The 18,238-nt window shown below is 41.7% G+C and overlaps 1 protein-coding gene across 2 annotated transcripts in view; it reads right to left on the bottom strand.

Moving 5' to 3' along the window:
- Nucleotides 1–449: 449 nt before the first annotated feature.
- Nucleotides 450–18,238, bottom strand: part of gramd1c (GRAM domain containing 1c) — a 54,669-nt gene continuing 36,880 nt past the window's right edge. For both annotated transcript variants that reach the window (XM_060826488.1, XM_060826489.1), the window contains exons 8-13: nucleotides 13,667–13,770; nucleotides 11,841–12,002; nucleotides 10,290–10,368; nucleotides 9,011–9,130; nucleotides 5,658–5,760; nucleotides 450–1,793 (exon numbers count right to left, since the gene is read on the bottom strand). In XM_060826488.1, the coding sequence (XP_060682471.1) occupies nucleotides 1,719–1,793; nucleotides 5,658–5,760; nucleotides 9,011–9,130; nucleotides 10,290–10,368; nucleotides 11,841–12,002; nucleotides 13,667–13,770 (643 nt within the window). In that variant the 3' untranslated portion in view covers nucleotides 450–1,718. The remainder of the gene's footprint in view (nucleotides 1,794–5,657; nucleotides 5,761–9,010; nucleotides 9,131–10,289; nucleotides 10,369–11,840; nucleotides 12,003–13,666; nucleotides 13,771–18,238) is intronic.

The raw sequence follows: 18,238 nt of genomic DNA on the forward strand, positions 1-18,238 counted from the left end.
ATGTATCTTGACAGAAATTAGATCCAGTTCCAGTGACAAAGAAACCTCAACAATTGGGATCTCCCTACTTCTGCAGCCTTCACCTGCCATTGATACCACATGGATATTTTCCTTCCGGGTCACCGTTTAGGACTTGTTTTGGATTACACTCTGTCTGGTTTCTCCCCAACGACTTTACTGTCCTGGGTGGCCCTGCAGGAATCGAGACCTCCTGACTGCATCACCTTCAGCGTCAATGAAACTCTCAAGCCTCTGCACCACAGGCAGATAGAAATCCCCAGACAGGCATCTACTCTTCTCGAATTAGTGGTTAATGACTCTCACGTGAGTTTGGTGTTAGGTTTAGAGTACAACACAAGTGAATACTCATGTCCCTATTTAATCCTCTTAACTAATGGTTTAAACAGGAAGATTCTACCCAAGATACTTAGTGACACAGAAACAAGCAGTTAAGCAATGAATAGAGTTTATTTCCAAGAAATGCCCGATAGATTTCGCACGGTAGAAATTTTTTTAAAACTTGAAAAACTTCTTTTCCATAAAATTTCTTTAGTTCACTGATTGCTACACATTTCTTTACCATCCTTGTCCGGTACCTTATCATTACTGATGTAAAATGGGTAATCCAAAATCCCTTTCCTGAATTTGATTCTCCAAATCACAACCACACTCATTGTCTTAAAGCAAATGGAAACAGTAGGTCTAGGTCAGGAACTTCAGTTATCTAATGACAAAGGAGTTGCATCAGAATATCCAAGTTATCTTTCACCACTCCACTACACAGAGGTTTCAACTTAAAGAGAATTCAAATTACTGTTCGTAGCAAGAGAGAAACACTTCATGTTCCTGAAGCATATTTCTCTGGCCTGTATTTTAGCAAGTGCCTCCATTAGGAAACACAGGTAACAGTTGCATAAATTGAACATTCAAAAGAAATTTCTGCCTTCGAGTCTTCATTAAGAACCGACGCTTAATTAAAAACACTGGCAGAGTAAGATTACATTTCAAACTAAAATTCTAAAATGTAAACAATGAAACAAATGACCCTGAGTGGTGCTTCACAGATCACATGATATCCTTGCGTTTTTGGTAACAAAAAAAATTCAAGTTTTAGAACAGACTTAAAACAGACTTTGCAATTAGATACTATGCATTAAAAATCTATTCATCAACAATTTTAAAAAAATAAATCCGTTTGTTCTAAGTACAAACCCTAGATATGTTTTGTGCACAGCAACTATTAAGATTGTCAAGTTCCAACATCAAATGGAACACTGCTTAGAAAAGAAGGTGCAGAGAGAAAAAAAAATCAATGAAGAAACATAGCCGAAACCAGCTGGACAATTTTTAAGCAGTGAAAATTGAGTGATTAAATGATTAGTGAAATACAATGCTTTAATGCCAGTGTTTTGATATTTAATCAAATTCCAAAGCTGTGGAAAATTCATAATCGCAAATTAAAATCTGTTGAACTTACATTTAGTGTTCAGTACTGTACATCCAAAGACTGAAACTGTGATAATCACAGTTTATACATTTAAGGGACAATATCTGGCTTGGAGGCTGCAGATTTGCTTCCAAAACCAGGCATGAACATGGATCTATTATGGGTTGCTCTTAATGCGAAAGGTGCCACATAAATACAAAATATTATTTTTATTGTTTTTCATCTTCACTTCTCAACCACCCTTGGACTTCACATGCATTCTTCAGAGATGCTATCTGCCCTGGTTTGTCACTGTCTGGTTTTTCACGTCAAAATTCTTCTGGATTGTTGCCAATGAACCTTTTAACTGTAAGTGAGAAAACAAAACAAAAATTGATAGGATGAATGTCCTTCTTGCATACAAGTTCTGGTACAACCGTAATCACCTCTCTTCTGTTTGGAGTTATAAGGAGAAGCTGGATAGGCTGGTACATTTTTACTGGAAACTGAAGGGTGATTTTATAGAGGTTTATAAAAATATGGGGGGCCTATGAGGTAAATGGCAGATATCTTTCCCTAGGGTGGGGGGGTTTCAAGATGAGGGGGCGAATTTTATAAAGGTGGGAGGAGAAAGATTTAAAGACAATGTGACAGGCAATTTTCTTTTTAAACACAGAGTGATTTGTGCATGGAATGAACTTCCAGAGGAAGTGATGGACGCAGATACGAAGAAAAAGAAATGTTTGGAGGGATATGGGCCAAGCGCTGGCAGGTGGGACTTGTTCAGTTCGGAATTATGGTTGGCATGGACTGGTTGGACTGAAGAGCCTGGTTTCCGTGCTGTAGGATTCGGAGTCTTGTTGCAGCCAACCCAGCATTTAAAAGATTTTTAAATTCTTTATAAGATGTAGCTGTTTCACATTATAGTTCACTAACTGACCAGAATCAAACAGGAGACCAACCACAAGGTTTTGAGTGAAAGAAAAGGGAAATTACATTAATAACTAAAACCAGGTAAAATAAAATCTAAAAAAAGAAAAAAGTTGAAGAGGAAAATAAACGAGTGAAAACCAGCAAGTAATATATCAATGTATGATTCTTTCAAAAGGAAAGACAGGGGCCAAGATGAATAATAAAACCTTCGAGAACAGACTTGGGAAACAATAATGGAAAACCAGGAGACAGGGTTGGGGTCCAATTAATACTTTTCACCAGTCGTCCCAGTTGGTGGCACAATAGCAATTGAAAAATACAAAATCAAAAAGGGGTTAGGGGTGAGGGGAATAAGCACAAAAACTATTAAAGGAAAAAGTATTAGGGAGACTAATGGGCTTAAGAAGGACAATAATTTGTCTTGCTCCCATGGATTGTATCTTAGAATTTCAAAAGCAAGAAGCTAGAGAAATAATGATGGTAATAATCTTTCAATAAGTTCGAGATTCTGGAAAATTCCGAGTTTTGGAAAGCTGCTAATATACTACACTTATTCAAAAAGGGAGACAAGAAAAAAAATCTGGCAACTATAGAACAGTTAGTTAACTCCCCTCCCCACCCCACCCCATGGCAGATATTAAGAATCTATTACAGAAAGGATATATAGTACAGCATTTAGAAATAGAATGTACACAAGCAGAATCAGCATGGCTTCGTAAAGTGGAAATCGTGCCTGATAAATTTATCAGAGTCCTTTCCGGAGGGATAAAAATGGATAGATAATGGGGAAGCAAAAGTATTGTGGCTCATCCCATGGCAAGTGGACTGTAGCAGTTCAAGAAGGCAGCTCACCACCACCTTCTCAATGGCAAGTAGGAGAGGCCAATAAATACTGGCCTGGTCAGCGACACCCACATCCCACAGATGAGTAAAAAAAAATTGTAATTATATCTGGCTTGATAAGGTTTTGCATATAATAAGAGCCCATGGTGGTGAGGTACCATATTAGAATGAATAGACAATTGCTGATTAATAGAAGACAGTAAAGTGGGATAGACGGGGTACTTTCAGAATGGCAACCTTTAACAAGAGGAGTGCCAGAGGGATCAATACTGGAGTCATAGTTATTAAAGATTTAGATGTCGGAAGTGAATGTACAATGGCCGAGTTTGTGGATGACTCAAGAATAAATGAAAAGACAAAAAGTGAGGATGAGACAAAGAGTCTGCAAAAGGATATTGACAGGTTGAGTGAGCAGACAACAGTTTAGTGAATGGCACATAAATGCGGGCAAATGTGAGGATGTGCACTTTCACACAGAAAAAAGAAACAGAACAGCTGAATATTATTTTAATAGGAAAACAATGCAGAAAAGGGATCGATTTAGCTTAGTTGGCTGGATTGTTAGTTAACAGAGCACTGTGATGCCACAGCGTGGGTTCAGTTCCCATCACCGGTTTGAGGTTATCATGAAGGACTCTCCTTCTCAACCTCTTCCCTTGCCCGAGGTTGAGTGCCCCTCAGGTTAAATCACCACCAGTCACTTCTCTCTAATGAAAGAGCAGCCCCATGGTCTGGTAAGATTATGGCAATCACAACACAACTGCAGAAAGTTATGGCACAGAAACATCTGGGGATCCTTGTGTATGAACTGCAGAAAGGTAGTATCCAGTAACTACTTGTACATTGGGACTGGTTTTTTTTCTGTATATTGGCTCCTTCTTTATAAATGGGAGAAACTGAGGACTGCAGATGTTGGTGAGCAGAGTCAAAAAGTGTGGCTCTGGAAAAGCACAGCCGGTCAGGCAGTATCAGAGGAGCAGGAGAGCCGACGTTTCGAGCTTAAGCTCTTCATTTCTGATGAAGGGCTTATGCAGGAAACAATGACTCTCCTGCTCCTCCGATGCTGCCCGACCAGCTGTGCTTTTCCAGCACCACACTTTTTGACTTCTTCTTAAAATGGCTGAAATTAAAATTTAAAATCAAAATTCTTTTACAATTACGACATTAGTCTTGAGTTCACAATCCAAACAGGCTACAAGCTACTGGGTCTATCCTTAAAACTAAGGGTATGATAAAGGTGCCACCCTGACCCAGCGGCTCCGATTACATCTGTTTATTTATTTGGTTTGGATGCCACCATAGAACATGTCCAAGGCAGATCACAGTTATGTCCTCAGGGTGTACACTCTCCTAAATCTACATTAGGGTAACGCGAACATTAGCAAATACTGCGCATGGCTCCATTTGGTGGCTGGTAATCAAAAGGCCTTTGAACACAATCTCCAATTGTCCAACATGTGCCAACCAAAGGTAAGAATTCTTGACCAAACGATCCTTCCCCTTTTGACCATGGGAACACCTCAGGTTGAATCTGCCTTTAAGGCTAAAGCCTTCCTCACTGCCATTTGACTATTATTCTCAAAGGTTGGCCATCACGTGCCTCGAATGATGGTTGTTGCTCGCCTCAAAAGGCACTATTACCATACACTGTGTTCTTGAGCAGCTCATCTTAGACCACAGTCTGCAGTTTGCTAATGAACACTTCAGACATGTCACTGAATCAAGCTGCTTTCCATTTCATCTCAATGGCTGCACGCAAATGGTCAGGCTGGATGGGAGGTTGGGCGGGTGGCATGTGTGTGTGGTGGCAGGGGGTGGTGGTAGGAGTGGTGAGGGGTAAGATGAGTGGGATTTCCGTATGGGTCAAGGTCCTCAGAAAAAGGGTAATGACAATGTGATCTGGCCTTGCTCAGGCTGCAGGTCCACATTGACTCCTTTGTAATCTTTTCCCACCCATCCCCTAATAAACAAAGCAGTGGAAGCTGGGTCAAATATTCAAGGTTGGATTTTTCAGGGAGAGTGTCAAAAGGTTGTGGGGGAGTTGGGGGGGGGGGGGGCGTACACACAAACAGAAAACAAGGCAGAGTTAAGACCCACAACTCTCAACATTCACAATATCATGGCATCGCTGAGAAGACCCAATAGCTGACTAACTTACTCCTACTTCCTTTTCCAACATCCGATTGTTTTAACAGGGTCAAGGGTAAAATTGAAGAATGAGCGAGGGAAGTGGTTAAATTGGGCAGAATTTAGGAGAGTCTCGGAAGTGGCAGGCTGAGGCTTTGGAATGGAGGCAAGCTTTTGACCTGCCGACTCTAAGGCACTGAGGGCTTGGATCTCCTATTGAATTTGACCGGCGAGCATGTGAGACAGACAGAGGGCAGGATCACTACAACAGGACTGGGCCTGCCACCTGATGTGAAAATCCAAACAATTTCGCTCTGCTCAAAAATACCTGTTCGAGAAGTAAAATCGAATCATTGATCACTGCACGCAGATGGTGAAGTTCAGCATCATTCTGCCATTTTGTTCCCTTTGTTGTTATCTCTTGATCCAAACTGTAGGAAATAAAAAGGTAAACATACACATAGTCTCAGCAAAATGTGAAGTGGCTTTCAGGATAAGTTTGAAGCTAGATCTGAATGTTTGCAGGACAGCTCCTGTAAAGTTCCCTATTCAAGTGCCTGCTCTCCTGTTAGGATATATGTCATTGCTATATCTATTGCTTGTGTTGATGCTCAAATCTAAATCAGGTGAGCTTAGTAATTAAGTGTACATAAATGAAAATTCACAGGAAAAACTCTTTGGTGGGAATTAAACAGACTTATAGAACTGAATACAGATTGCCCAGTTTGTTCCATATAATGGCAGACATTCCCACATAGCTTTAGCTCGTAATCACCTTCTTTCAGTGGACTTACCTTTCCTGTGGGCAAGCTGTGAATATCCTTGATCAGGAGTTTATCTTCTCAATCCACACACAGTCAATAATAAAACAGAGGTCTAAATAACAAGAGCTCCTGCTATGTAACCGATTACCACCTTATTATTTTTACAGATGACTCAGATCTCCTGACAAATTTGTTTCTCAATTTCCTGCTGACTATCGGGGGAGGGTGGGGTCTATAGGACAATCCCAATAAGGTGATCATCCCTTTCTTATTTCTCAGTTCCACCCAAATCATTTTCCAGAATATCCTAAGTACAGCTGTTATGCTATCCCTAATCAAAAACGCCAAGCCCCCTCCTCTCTAGCCCCCTCCCCCCCATCTTTTGGACAGCATCTATATCCTGGATTATTAAGCTGCCAGTCCTGCCCAATTCTGAGCCGTGTGTCTATAATAGCTATGATACCCCTGGCCCACGTTCCCAACTGTGCTCTCAGTTCATCTGCCTTATCCGTTAGGACTTTTACATTGAAATAAAAGCAGTTTATCAGTCCTACTTCATTCTCTGCTTTGTTCCTACCTGCCTATTTGACTTCCTCTTTTTCCTAACTCTACCAGTCTTAGACTGATTCCTTTTCCCACTATCTCCCTGGGTCTCAGTCAACACCACCGCCACCCCGCCCCCCTCACCCACCCTCCAATGGCACTCCACCCACCTTCAATCTCACCCAGCTCTGACCCTGCCTGACTAACTCCTATCCTTACCTTATCCACCCTATTGTTCCTCACCTACACAATTCACCCACATTCACTCGCTAAAGACAATGTTCTAAACAATGGCATAAGGATGAACCGGGACATGCTGCAGAGATAATAGTGAGCAGATCTTCCTTGGAGTTTTTATGTAAGGGCTGCATTCCTCAGTACATGGGAGCAGGTCAGGAAGGGCTCACAGCAGATTAGAGTCATAGTTGTATTGGAGTCATACAGATATACAACAAGGAAACAGACCCTTTGGTCCAACTCATCCATGCTGACCAGATATCCTAACCTAATATAGTCCCATTTGCCAGCACTTAGCCCATATCCCTCTAAACACTTCCTATTCATAAACCCATCCAGATGCCTTTTAAATGTTGTACCAGCATCTAACACTTCCCTTGGCAGCTCATTCCATACACGTACCACCCTCCGAGTGAAAAGGTTGCCTGTTAGGTCTCTTTTATATCTTTCCCCTCTCACCTTAAACCTATGCCCTCTAGTTCTGGACTCCCCTACCCCAAGAAAAAGGCTTTGTCTATTTATCCTATCCAGGCCCCTCAAGATTTTATAAACCTCTACAAGGTCACCCCTCAGCCTCCGACGCTCTAGGGAAAACAGCTCCAGCCTATTCAGCCTCTCCCTATAGTTCAAACCCTCCCACCCTGGCAACATCCTTGTAAATCTTTTCTCAACCCTTTCAAGTTCCACAACATCCTTCCGATAGGAAGGAGACCAGTATTACACAATATTCCAGAAGTGGCCTAACCCATGTCCTGTACAGCCGCAACATGACCTCGCAACTCCTATACTCAATGCTCTGACTAACAAAGGAAAGCCTATCAAACTCCCCAAACTCCTGCCAAGTTGATTGAAAGCCCTCTCGACAGCACAAGCAAAACACCTGCAAGGAACTCAATCGCAGCTCTATACAGGTTTAATCCATCCAGTCTGAACGGGTGCCATCTTGCACAAGGCCAGTCTCAGTGTCTCAAGGCTTTGAGGCCTTCCCTCCTACACCAACTTTCCAGCCACACGTTCATCTGCCTTATCCTCCAAATTCTATTCTCTGAACCTCTGCTGTTACCTTTGCCTGTCCACTAAGATTGTCAAGTAAAAAGTGAGGTCTGCAGATGCTGGAGATCAGAGCTGAAAATGTGTTGCTGGTTAAAGCGCAGCAGGTCAGGCAGCATCCAAGGAACAGGAAATTCGACGTTTCGGGCTCGAGCCCTTCATCAGGAATGAGGAAAGTTTGTCCAGCAGGCTAAGATAAAAGGTAGGTAGGTATATCCCTACCTTTTATCTTAGCCTGCTGGACAAACTTTTCTCATTCCTGATGAAGGGCTCGAGCCCGAAACATCGAATTTCCTGTTCCTTGGATGCTGCCTGACCTGCTGTGCTTTAACCAGCAACACATTTTCAGCACTAAGATTGTTAGCCTCTCCCTGCATCCTCCCTGAAACACATGGTTCCCTCTTCCTTGATTTGAGGCCTCTCCTGTGTCTCCTCTGCAATCTCCAATACCTCTCCTTGACTGACAGCCTCTACATCCACAAAGGCATGGGTCTTGCTCTCTCTGCCTGTACCTTCCCTGTCACTTGCATCCCCCTATCTCTCTCCAGCCTCTCCCAGATTTGATACAATGCTGAAGTCCCAATCTCACTGGCAGGAGGTAGGAGAAATCATATTATCGAAAAGTATGAATTACAACAGCTGCAGTCGGTGGTGAGGGAGAGTTCCAGCAAGTTAGCTGCATCCTCAAAAATTCTGTGTAGTAGATTATTATAGCTTTCTTTTAAAATGGAAAATTACATGTTGAAAAATACTTAAAAGTTATTTCATTTAATAACGCAGCAGTTTAACCATGTCAATAAGTTCAAATTACCAGGGCTTGTAACTTTTGCTGCTATAGGAAGGTCATTGAGAATCTAACTTCAGCTTTTACATTGGTTTCTATGGAAACTTATATTTCACTAAAAGTTGTTTCACTTAAAAAGGAGCTAATCTCACGAACTGAAGTATAATGTTGATCAAGGATTATTTCCATATAAATACAAGTGTTTTTTAATATGTGAATCGATGATGTTTTAAGCTAACCTGCAATTAATTCTTTTGCACTTTGCTCTTGCAATATGTTGCTTTTAAGTGGAGCATCACTTACCCAGCACTCAGTTTTTCGGATATTCTGATCTTGTTTGATGAATGGACTTTTTGAGCCACTTTTTCAATGTTCAGAAGTTTAAAGTAGAGGACTAAATTCAACAAGGCGAGGATAAAGAGTCTGAAATAAAAAAAGTAATTGGATTAGCTATACAGGTTCAAAGGTGAATTCTGTGACATCTACTTTTCCTACAAAAACTAAAAACAGAGAAGAATATTTAATGCACCAAGGTATAACTTCCAAACTAAAAATTATTTTAAAAAGTTCTTGCTACCTGTAATACGCTTGCAAAGATAACTAGATCAACCTTTTTTTCAAAAAAATCGTTAATAAATGCAACACACTGCTACTTAGAGTCAAAGAGCTGAACAGCATGGAAACAGACCCATCTGTCCAACTTGTCCATGCCGTCCGATTATCCTAAATTAATCTAGTCCCATTTACCAGCATTTGGCCCATATTCCCTCTAAACTCTTCATATACCCAACCAGATGCCTTTTAAATGCTGTATTTGTACCAGCCTCCACCACTTCCTCTGGCAGCTCATTCCATACACGCACCATCCTATAGGTGAAAAAGTTGCCCCTTAGGTCCCTTTTAAATCTTTCCCCTCTCACCTAAAACATATGCTGTTTAGTTTTGGACTCCCCTACCCAGGGGATAAGGCCTTGTCTATTTACCCTACCGATGTCCCTCAAATTTTACAAACTTCTAAAGGTCACCCCTCAGCCTCCGGCACTCGAGGGAAAACAGCCCCAGCCTGTTCAGCCTCTCCCAATAGATCAAACCTTCCAACCCTGGCAACATCCTTGTAAATCTTTTCTGAACCTTTTCAAGTTTCACAACATCCTTGCTACAGGAAAGAGATTAAAATTGAATGCAGTATTCCAAAAGGAAGACTATATGTTCAGCTTTACAATCTAGATTTAGACTTACTGCGTATATAACAATTGTACTTCTGTGCAATGTCTGTTCATAATGAGCATAATATTGGACTACACTGAACCACCACAGCAGTGCTTAAAAATGAGAGTAAATACATGAAACATGTGCGGGGTACTCCTGAATTCATGATACATGCACTCTTAAGGGTATGGGCAACCTTCATTTAAATTGGACCCGAATGTGTTTAAGATTTGATGCATATTGTATACTTTTGCCCAATCGTTTACAGGTGTTACGCTGATAGTAGCTTAGAATTAGATCTGGAATCTTTTTGTCTACCTTTAATGGTGTTCTTGCAACAAAATTTCTGAAAAATCTTTCAAAACGTACTTACATTGCACTCATGCCCAACACAAACTTCAAAAGGCCCCGATTCTGGAGTATTGGTTTACTTTCCAAATTACTTCCTCTGTCTGCAAGAAAGATAACAAAAATAGAACGAGTATGCTCTAGCTGCAGGCAGTATAGTAAAAGCATAGAACGTCAAACAGAATAGGTGCAGGACTAGGATTGTTAACCCTCTCAAAACTGCTCCACCATTCACTGAGAGCAAGGATGACCTGATTGCTGCCTCCGATCCACTTCTCTGCCTGTCTCCCCTTACCCCAGACTCCCTAGGAGGATTCAGCAGGAAGTGCAGTGCACCCGAATGTGCCCCCCATCATTCTCACCTCAGCGCGATCTCATCTCAAATTCAGAGACAAAGTTAGTTAGGTGTTCGGGTTGGATGCACGTGGCAGGATCAGGTGTACAAGAGCCTCCAGTCCACTGACCGGACAAGATTCCTGAGAATTCATTTTTTTTTCCCAGATACAATCCCATATTTATTCCCTCAGGGGCTTAATTCCTGTTTGGGTGCAGCATTATGGGTATACATGGCACGTGTTGAAATGCAGCTTGGCAGCGAGGGTTGAGAAGAATGCAGAGAACAGTCTGTGTCTTTTCCCTACATATTTTGACAGGCAGTTTGATCAAGTCATAGATATCTCCACACCTTTCTTTCTCAGTCACAGATTAAGAAACTCTAAACCAAGTTATGAAAATGAACAGCCTGTCAAAGGTTTGGTGCTTTTGAATAGTCAGGAAATGATAAAAGCTTGTCACAAAGTTTGCTGCGCTATCTTCAGACAATGGAAACACCACCACCAGCTGAAAGTTCCCTTCCAAGCCACTCCCCATCAGGACTTGGGCTTATCTCACCATTCCTTCTGGGTCAAGCTCCTGGGAGTCCATCCCTAACAGTATTGTGTGTCTGGCAGCATCCAAGGAGCAGGAGAATCGACGTTTCGGGCATAAGCTGTTCATTGGAAATGAGGCCTCATTCCTGATATACAAAGTTAAAAATCACACAGCCCCAGGTTATAGTCCAACAGGTTTATTTGGAAGCACTAGTTTTGGAGCATTGATGAATCACCTGATGAAGGAGCAGCGCTCAGAAAGCTGGTGCTTCCAAATAAACCTACTGGACTATAACCTGGGGTTGTGTAAGTTTTTAACTTGGTACACCCTAGTCCAACACCGGCGACTCCAAACCACGTCATTCCTGATGAAGGGTTTATGCCCGAAATGTTGATTCTCCTGCTCTTTGGAGGCTGCCTGACCTGCTGTGCTTTTCCAGCACCACACTCTTGACTCTGATCTCCAGCATCTGCAGGCCTTACTTTCTCCCAGTATTACGGGTCTACCTCCAGCACATGGGCTGCAGCAGTTCAAGATGACAGCTCACCACACCTTCTCGAAAGGCAACTCGGGACAGCCCAGCCAGCCAGGATCGTGTTCCACAAGCAAATACAATCTTTTAAAACCCTCCTGGATTTTAGTGTCAATCCCAATGACATTAGTGGCTATTCCTATAGCTGCTTCATACGTGCTGAAAAGACATTACCAGTGTACATTTGCCTCGTATCTACATCCAGACGAGGAGCTAAACTGGTAAACTGGTCCGCGGGGCTCCGATTGAGTGTTCGCCGACGTCTCCGAAGTCCAGACTGGCCCAATTCGGCGGAGATTGGATTGTGCACTGCTTCTTCAACCAACAAGTCAGATTCTGTAACAACGAGACATACCATAAAGCCACCTCACTCCGAAAAAGTAACAACCCAGCTGCAGCAATGAGATGTATGTGTAGAATATCTGGCTGTTTCAAAGTGTATCACTTCCGTTTCTACACAGACAAGGCAACAGTCTGAGTGAGAAAGACTTGGACTCTAAATAACATGGTCACCTTGATAACCCATTCATATCACAAGCAGCAAGTGTGTGCAACATGAGGGGAATAATTATAAAGATAAATTATTTGTCAGAAATAATTTACATGCGAGTGGCCAACCTTCCAATGGGATCTAGAAACAAATAAAAAGTGGTGCTGCTTTCTCGAGTCTAATCTGACAAAATTGTTGACCACCCAAATGATCTTCCTGACCATAATCCCAAACTAAACTAATCCTGATTGCCTTCTCATAGCACATCTCCCTCCAAACATTTCTTATTCATGTACCTATCTAAAAAGGTCTTTAAAACGTTGTTTAAAACCAATTCCTCTGGAAGTTCATTCCATACGCTAACTACTTTCTGTGTAAAAAGGTTGCGCCTCATATCTTCTTTAAATCTTTCTCTGCCCAACTTAAACCTATGCCCCCTGGTTTTGAAATCTCCCACCCTGGGGATAAAGACATCAGCCATTGACCTTATCTATGCCCCTCATGATTTTTATAAACTATCAAAGTCACCTCTCAACCTCTTATGTTCCAGTGAAAAAAGTCTCAGCCGATCCAACCTCTCCTTTTGATTCAAACCATCTGAGTTGCCAACATCCACAGCTCTGGAATTCTCTCCCTAAAGTTATCTGGCTCTTTATCTCTCTCCTCCTTTAAGACAATACTCGAAGTCTACAAGTTTAACCAAATTTTCAGACATCTGACTTGATATATCCCATGAGTTTCTGTGTGGAAAATGTTTTTTTTTGATGTTCGTGTCACACAATTTAGCTTTTTCTGTACATTAAAAAGTATACGATAATTGCAAGTTGTAATTGTTGGACAGATACACACCCCAGCAGGATATACTGCAATCCAATCAGGAATGAAGTAAAACAAGATATTGCTGATGCTGAAATCAGGAATGAAGTCTGCACTGATTTCTTCTGAAATAGCATGGAACCCCAAGATCAACTATTGTCCAGACTCCTATCAATTCATTCAGGGTGGCACGGTGGATCAGTGGTTAGCACTGCAGCCTCACAGCACCACAGTCCCAGGTTCGATTCCAGCCTCGGGTGACTGTCTGTGTGGAGTTTGCACATTCTCCCCGTGTCTGCGTGGGTTTCCTCCGGGTGCTCCAGTTTCCTCACAATCTAAAGATGTGCAGGTCAGGTGAATTGGCCACGCTAAATTGCCCATAGCGCTAGGCGCATCAGTAAGAGGGAAATGGGTCTGGGTGAGTCACTCTTCAGAGGGTCGGTGTGGACTGGTTGGGCTGAAGGGCCTATTTCCACACTGTAGGGAATCTAATCTAATCTAATCAATTGAACTTCTACCTTCTGATTTACATAAATTCAACATCACTTTCATTGGAATAGTTATCCACAAAGGCACAAACGTAAGTCAATTACACACTTAAATGCACTTTCCCTTCAGGTATGTTCGAGTGATCCCACTTGACCATCAAATGTACTTCATATCTATACATCAAATAGTTAAATTTAGCAGAAACCTAATTGTTTGAAGTAATCTTCTAAACCACTCCATGAGTTTTTCTGTATGAAAGACTTCACCAAACCCCATGGCTGTTTTCTGTAGCACACATCTGTTGAAACTCTGCAACAAAAAAGATGTAGCAATGTTATCAACAAACAAAAAAGAAATTTTTTTATGCTATCAAACTATGTCAAGTCTATAAAAGCTAAATCTATTTAGAAAGAGAATACACCTTTGCACACATCCTACTGCAGGCAGTTTATGAGACTAGGTTAGTAAAGAGTTTCACAAAATAGTTAAAACATTTTGTCCACTAGTCCTGCCAGTGATAAGTTTAAATCCCACTTTGTCCAAACATAATGAAAACCTTTGTGAAAAACACAGAATACTGCAGGTGTTAGAAATCTGAAAGAAAAACTCAGAAAATAATGGAAATAATCAACAAGGGTTGCAGCACTTAAGCAGAAAGAATGAGTTAACATTTAATGTCAATAACTTTTCAACAGAACTTTCTACATTGCATATGTTTCAGGATAACATTCAGGGTGAGAGAGTTATAGGTAACCTTATTGTATCCATGATTGAGTCCTGTTAAAAAAAAAAGGTTGCTTCCCTGATACCAGGGTAAAAAAAAATTATAGACAGGATGTAAAAAAATTGGGAAAGGGCAGTCAGTAACCAGAGGTCATGGTGCACGAAGGAGCTGGGAATGCAGGCAAGACGGAGCACGGGTCTTGGGGAAGGAGGGAGCACAAGGAGGTGATAGGAATAGTTAGGATCCAAGCCGAGGAGAATGACATTCAGAATGGTAATCTCAGGATTATTTGACTCACGTTAATGTCCAACTTTGAGAGAAGGTGCAAGAGGAAGAAGTTCATATATTCAGTTCATTGTGGCCAGTTCTGGCATACTGCAGGTTAAGGAAGCCACAGGGCAAAATAAAATATTGGATTTAGTTCAAAAATTATGTAGAGGTAGCAATAAGAAAGTAGAAAAATGCCATCCGTGGTGTGACGTAGCACTATCATTGTGAGGTAGATGAAGAAAATATCCATCATCTCAAAACTAGCCAACTATGAGACCCCTTTAAAGCCATTGAGAGCACCAGACTTATAGATTACACATTTGCAACATGTGGCATATTAATCACTCTGCTATAATATACAATGAAGAAATTATACTGGACACAGTAAAGACTACATGCCTTGACAATTTCCTAGCTGAAGAAATAAAAGTTCTTGAAATGCAAGACATATCTCAAAAAGCTTGAAGATTGGCATTTCTAAAAGATTTACATTTTAAGCCATACTGTGAAAGTACCAAAGACAAAGACCCTATTTATTAGTTCACCCAATGACAACACTTGTTAAATATAACCATCATCTTCCTCATCTTGTTTGTCAGTCCCCTTCTCGAGGCGGTGCTGGTAATTTGCATGAGAAGTTTAAAAAGGATGGATTATGTTTTTAAAAATGTTGTAATTCAGTTACAAATGGATTACATTTACTTCACAAAAATTTAAAGAATGATTGCGCAAAATAATGCTCAAGAGAAACCAGTAGGTCAAGAATTAATTAGGATAAAAATTCTCCCCTCATGGGAAGTCTGGTACTGAATTTCTATAAAATTCACTTATCTAGCAATAATAATGGCAGAAGGCTGCCACTTCTAGCCAATAATTATTGTAAGTCTGTAAGTTAGCACGATGAACTTGAAGGTTTGTTTTCAGACATTTCGTCATCATACTATCATCAGCGAGAATCTTCAGTGAAGCGCTGGTACTATGTCCCACCTTAAGAAGCCAAGTTCTATAAAGAGAGAGGTGGGACATACCACCAGTGCTTCACCAGAGACTCTCACTGATGGTGTTACCTAGTATGGTGACGAAACATCTGAATACAAACCTTCAAGCTCAGCAGACCTATCAACCACCTGAGCTATAAATCTTCTCAAAAATCGCTAAGTATTTTGACTATCTATTGAAATAGCAGTTTTGTCCTTGAAATAACTGAATGGTCTCTGTATTGCAAAGCTGTGTAAATATGAAACGCTTAACAATTGTATGCCTGCAGTTTGATTTCTCGGAAACATTTCAAAAGATTAAGTCAGACCAAGGTGGAATCTGACTTATAGATACATCTTATTTGTTTGCTGTCAGAAAGGAATGTGATGTTACTAACATGTTAATTTAACCTTCATCAATGACATCTATTATCTAATTTCATGGGAATGTTTTAGCAAACTAACTCATAAGTGAATTGCACTGCCAACAATATGTGACATACAAATTACGTATCATTGCAAATAGCCTCTAGCGGTACAATATTCTAGCTTCATGTAAATCAGCTCCCCCACTGAGAGGTCAAGGTAATGAATTTATCAGCTGTACCTTTAATATAATGCCTTCTTTGAAATTATTCAGGTTTTATATAGCCCAATATCAAATATAATAAGAATGAGTTTATTGCAAACAAAAGGTTAATCAATATGGAGTTATCATTACCAAAAGGATTTACACTGACCACGTATGTACAAATAGGAACCATGAACAATAAAGCTGCCTCTCATGGGAAAAAGGACACAATGGGCTGAATCGTGAAATTATTGGCTCAGTGGAAGTTGCTTTTAAGTTTTTTTTTAAATAAAGGGATTCTCATATTGCCACGTCTTTCCAAACATGTCTCATTAACTACCCTGCCTGACACCAATGATGCCCCTCATGTTTGATTCCATCTCCATCTTACCACACGCCATTCCCGGATTGACTCCCCACTGATCAGATATCAGCCGGAAGATAGGTGCTCCTTGTGCCCTCACCACCTTTAAAAGCCTCACTGTGTACACAGATGAGCACGGTCATTCCAGAGGCATCCTGCATGGCTCCTGACATTTGCCCTGGCTCTGGCCGATAGGGGTAATTGGTGACCTCGAGGTGCTACTGGATGGGGTGGTGACCTCGAGGTGCTACTGGCTCGAAGGTAGAAGACAGAGGGTAGTGGTGGACGGTTGTTTTTCAGACTGGAGGACGGTGACCAGTGGAGTGCCACAAGGTCCTTTACTTTTTGTCAGTTACATAAATGATTTGGATGCGAGCATATAAGGTACAGTTAGTAAGTTTGCAGATGACACCAAAATTGGAGGTGTAGCGGACAGCGAAGAGGGTTACCTCAGATTACAACAGGATCTTGACCAGATGGGCCAATGGGCTAAGAAGTTGCAGATGGAGTTTAATTCAGATAAATGCGAGGTGTTGCATTTTGGGAAAGCAAATCTTAGCAGGACTTATACACTTAATGGTAAGGTCCTAGGGAGTGTTGCTGAACAAAGAGACCTTGGAGTGCAGGTTCATAGCTCCTTGAAAGTGGAGTCGCAAGTAGATAGGATAGTGAAGGCGATGTTTGGTATGCTTTCCTTTATTGGTCAGAGTATTGAGTGCAGGAGCTGGAAGGTCATGTTGCGGCTGTACAGGACATTGGTTAGGCCACTGTTGGAATATTGCGAGTAATTCTGGTCTCCTTCCTATCAGAAAGATGTGAAACTTGAAAGGGTTCAGAATAGATTTACAAAAATGTTGCTAGGGTTGGAGGATTTGAGCTATAGGGAGAGGCTGACCAGGCTGGGACTGTTTTCCCTGGAGCGTCGGAGGCTGAGGGGTGACCTTATAGAGGTTTATAAAATTATGAGGGGTATGGATAGGATAAATAGACAAAGTCTTTTCCCTGGGACCGGGGAATCCAGAACTAGAGGGCATAGGTTTAGGATGAGAGGGGAAAGATATAAAACAGACCTAAGGGGCAACTTTTTCATGCAGAGGGTGGTACGTGTATGGAATGAGCTGCCAGAGGAAGTGGTGGAGGCTGGTACAATTGCAACATTTAAGAGGCATTTGGATGGGTATATGAATAGGAAGGGTTTGGAGGGATATGGGCCAGGTACTGTCAGGTGGGACTAGATTGGGTTCGGATATCTGGTTGACATGGATGGGTTGGACCGAAGGGTCTGTTTCCATGCTGTACATATCTATGACTCTATGAACTGGCAGCATGGGCTGGCACCTGGTACTTCGATATTGTGACCATTTCAGAGACATGGATACAGCATGGATAGATGGACAGGAATGGTTGTTGCAGGTTCCGGGATTTAGATGTTTCAGTTAGAACAGAGGGGGGAAAAAAGGGGGAGGTGTGGCATGTTAGTCAAAGACAGCATTATGTTGGCAGAAAGGACGTTTGAGGACTCGTCTACTGAGGTAACATGGGTTGAGATTAGAAACAGGAAAGAAGAGGTCACCCTGTTGGGAGTTTTCTATAGGCCTCCAAATAGTTTAGTGGGCAGCACGGTGGCACAGTGGTTAGCACTGTTGCCTCACAGCGCCAGAGACCCGGGTTCAATTCCCGCCTCAGGCGACTGACTGTGTGGAGTTTGCACGTTCTCCCCGTGTCTGCGTGGGTTTCCTCCGGGTGCTCCGGTTTCCTCCCACAATCCAAAGATGTGCAGGTCAGGTGAATTGACCATGCTAAATTTCCTGTAGTGTTAGGAAAGGGGTAAATGTAGGGGTATGGGTGGGTTGGGCTTCGGTGGGTCGGTG

This window comes from Hemiscyllium ocellatum, chromosome 6 (assembly GCF_020745735.1).
Source record: "Hemiscyllium ocellatum isolate sHemOce1 chromosome 6, sHemOce1.pat.X.cur, whole genome shotgun sequence".
Lineage (NCBI taxonomy): Eukaryota > Metazoa > Chordata > Chondrichthyes > Orectolobiformes > Hemiscylliidae > Hemiscyllium > Hemiscyllium ocellatum.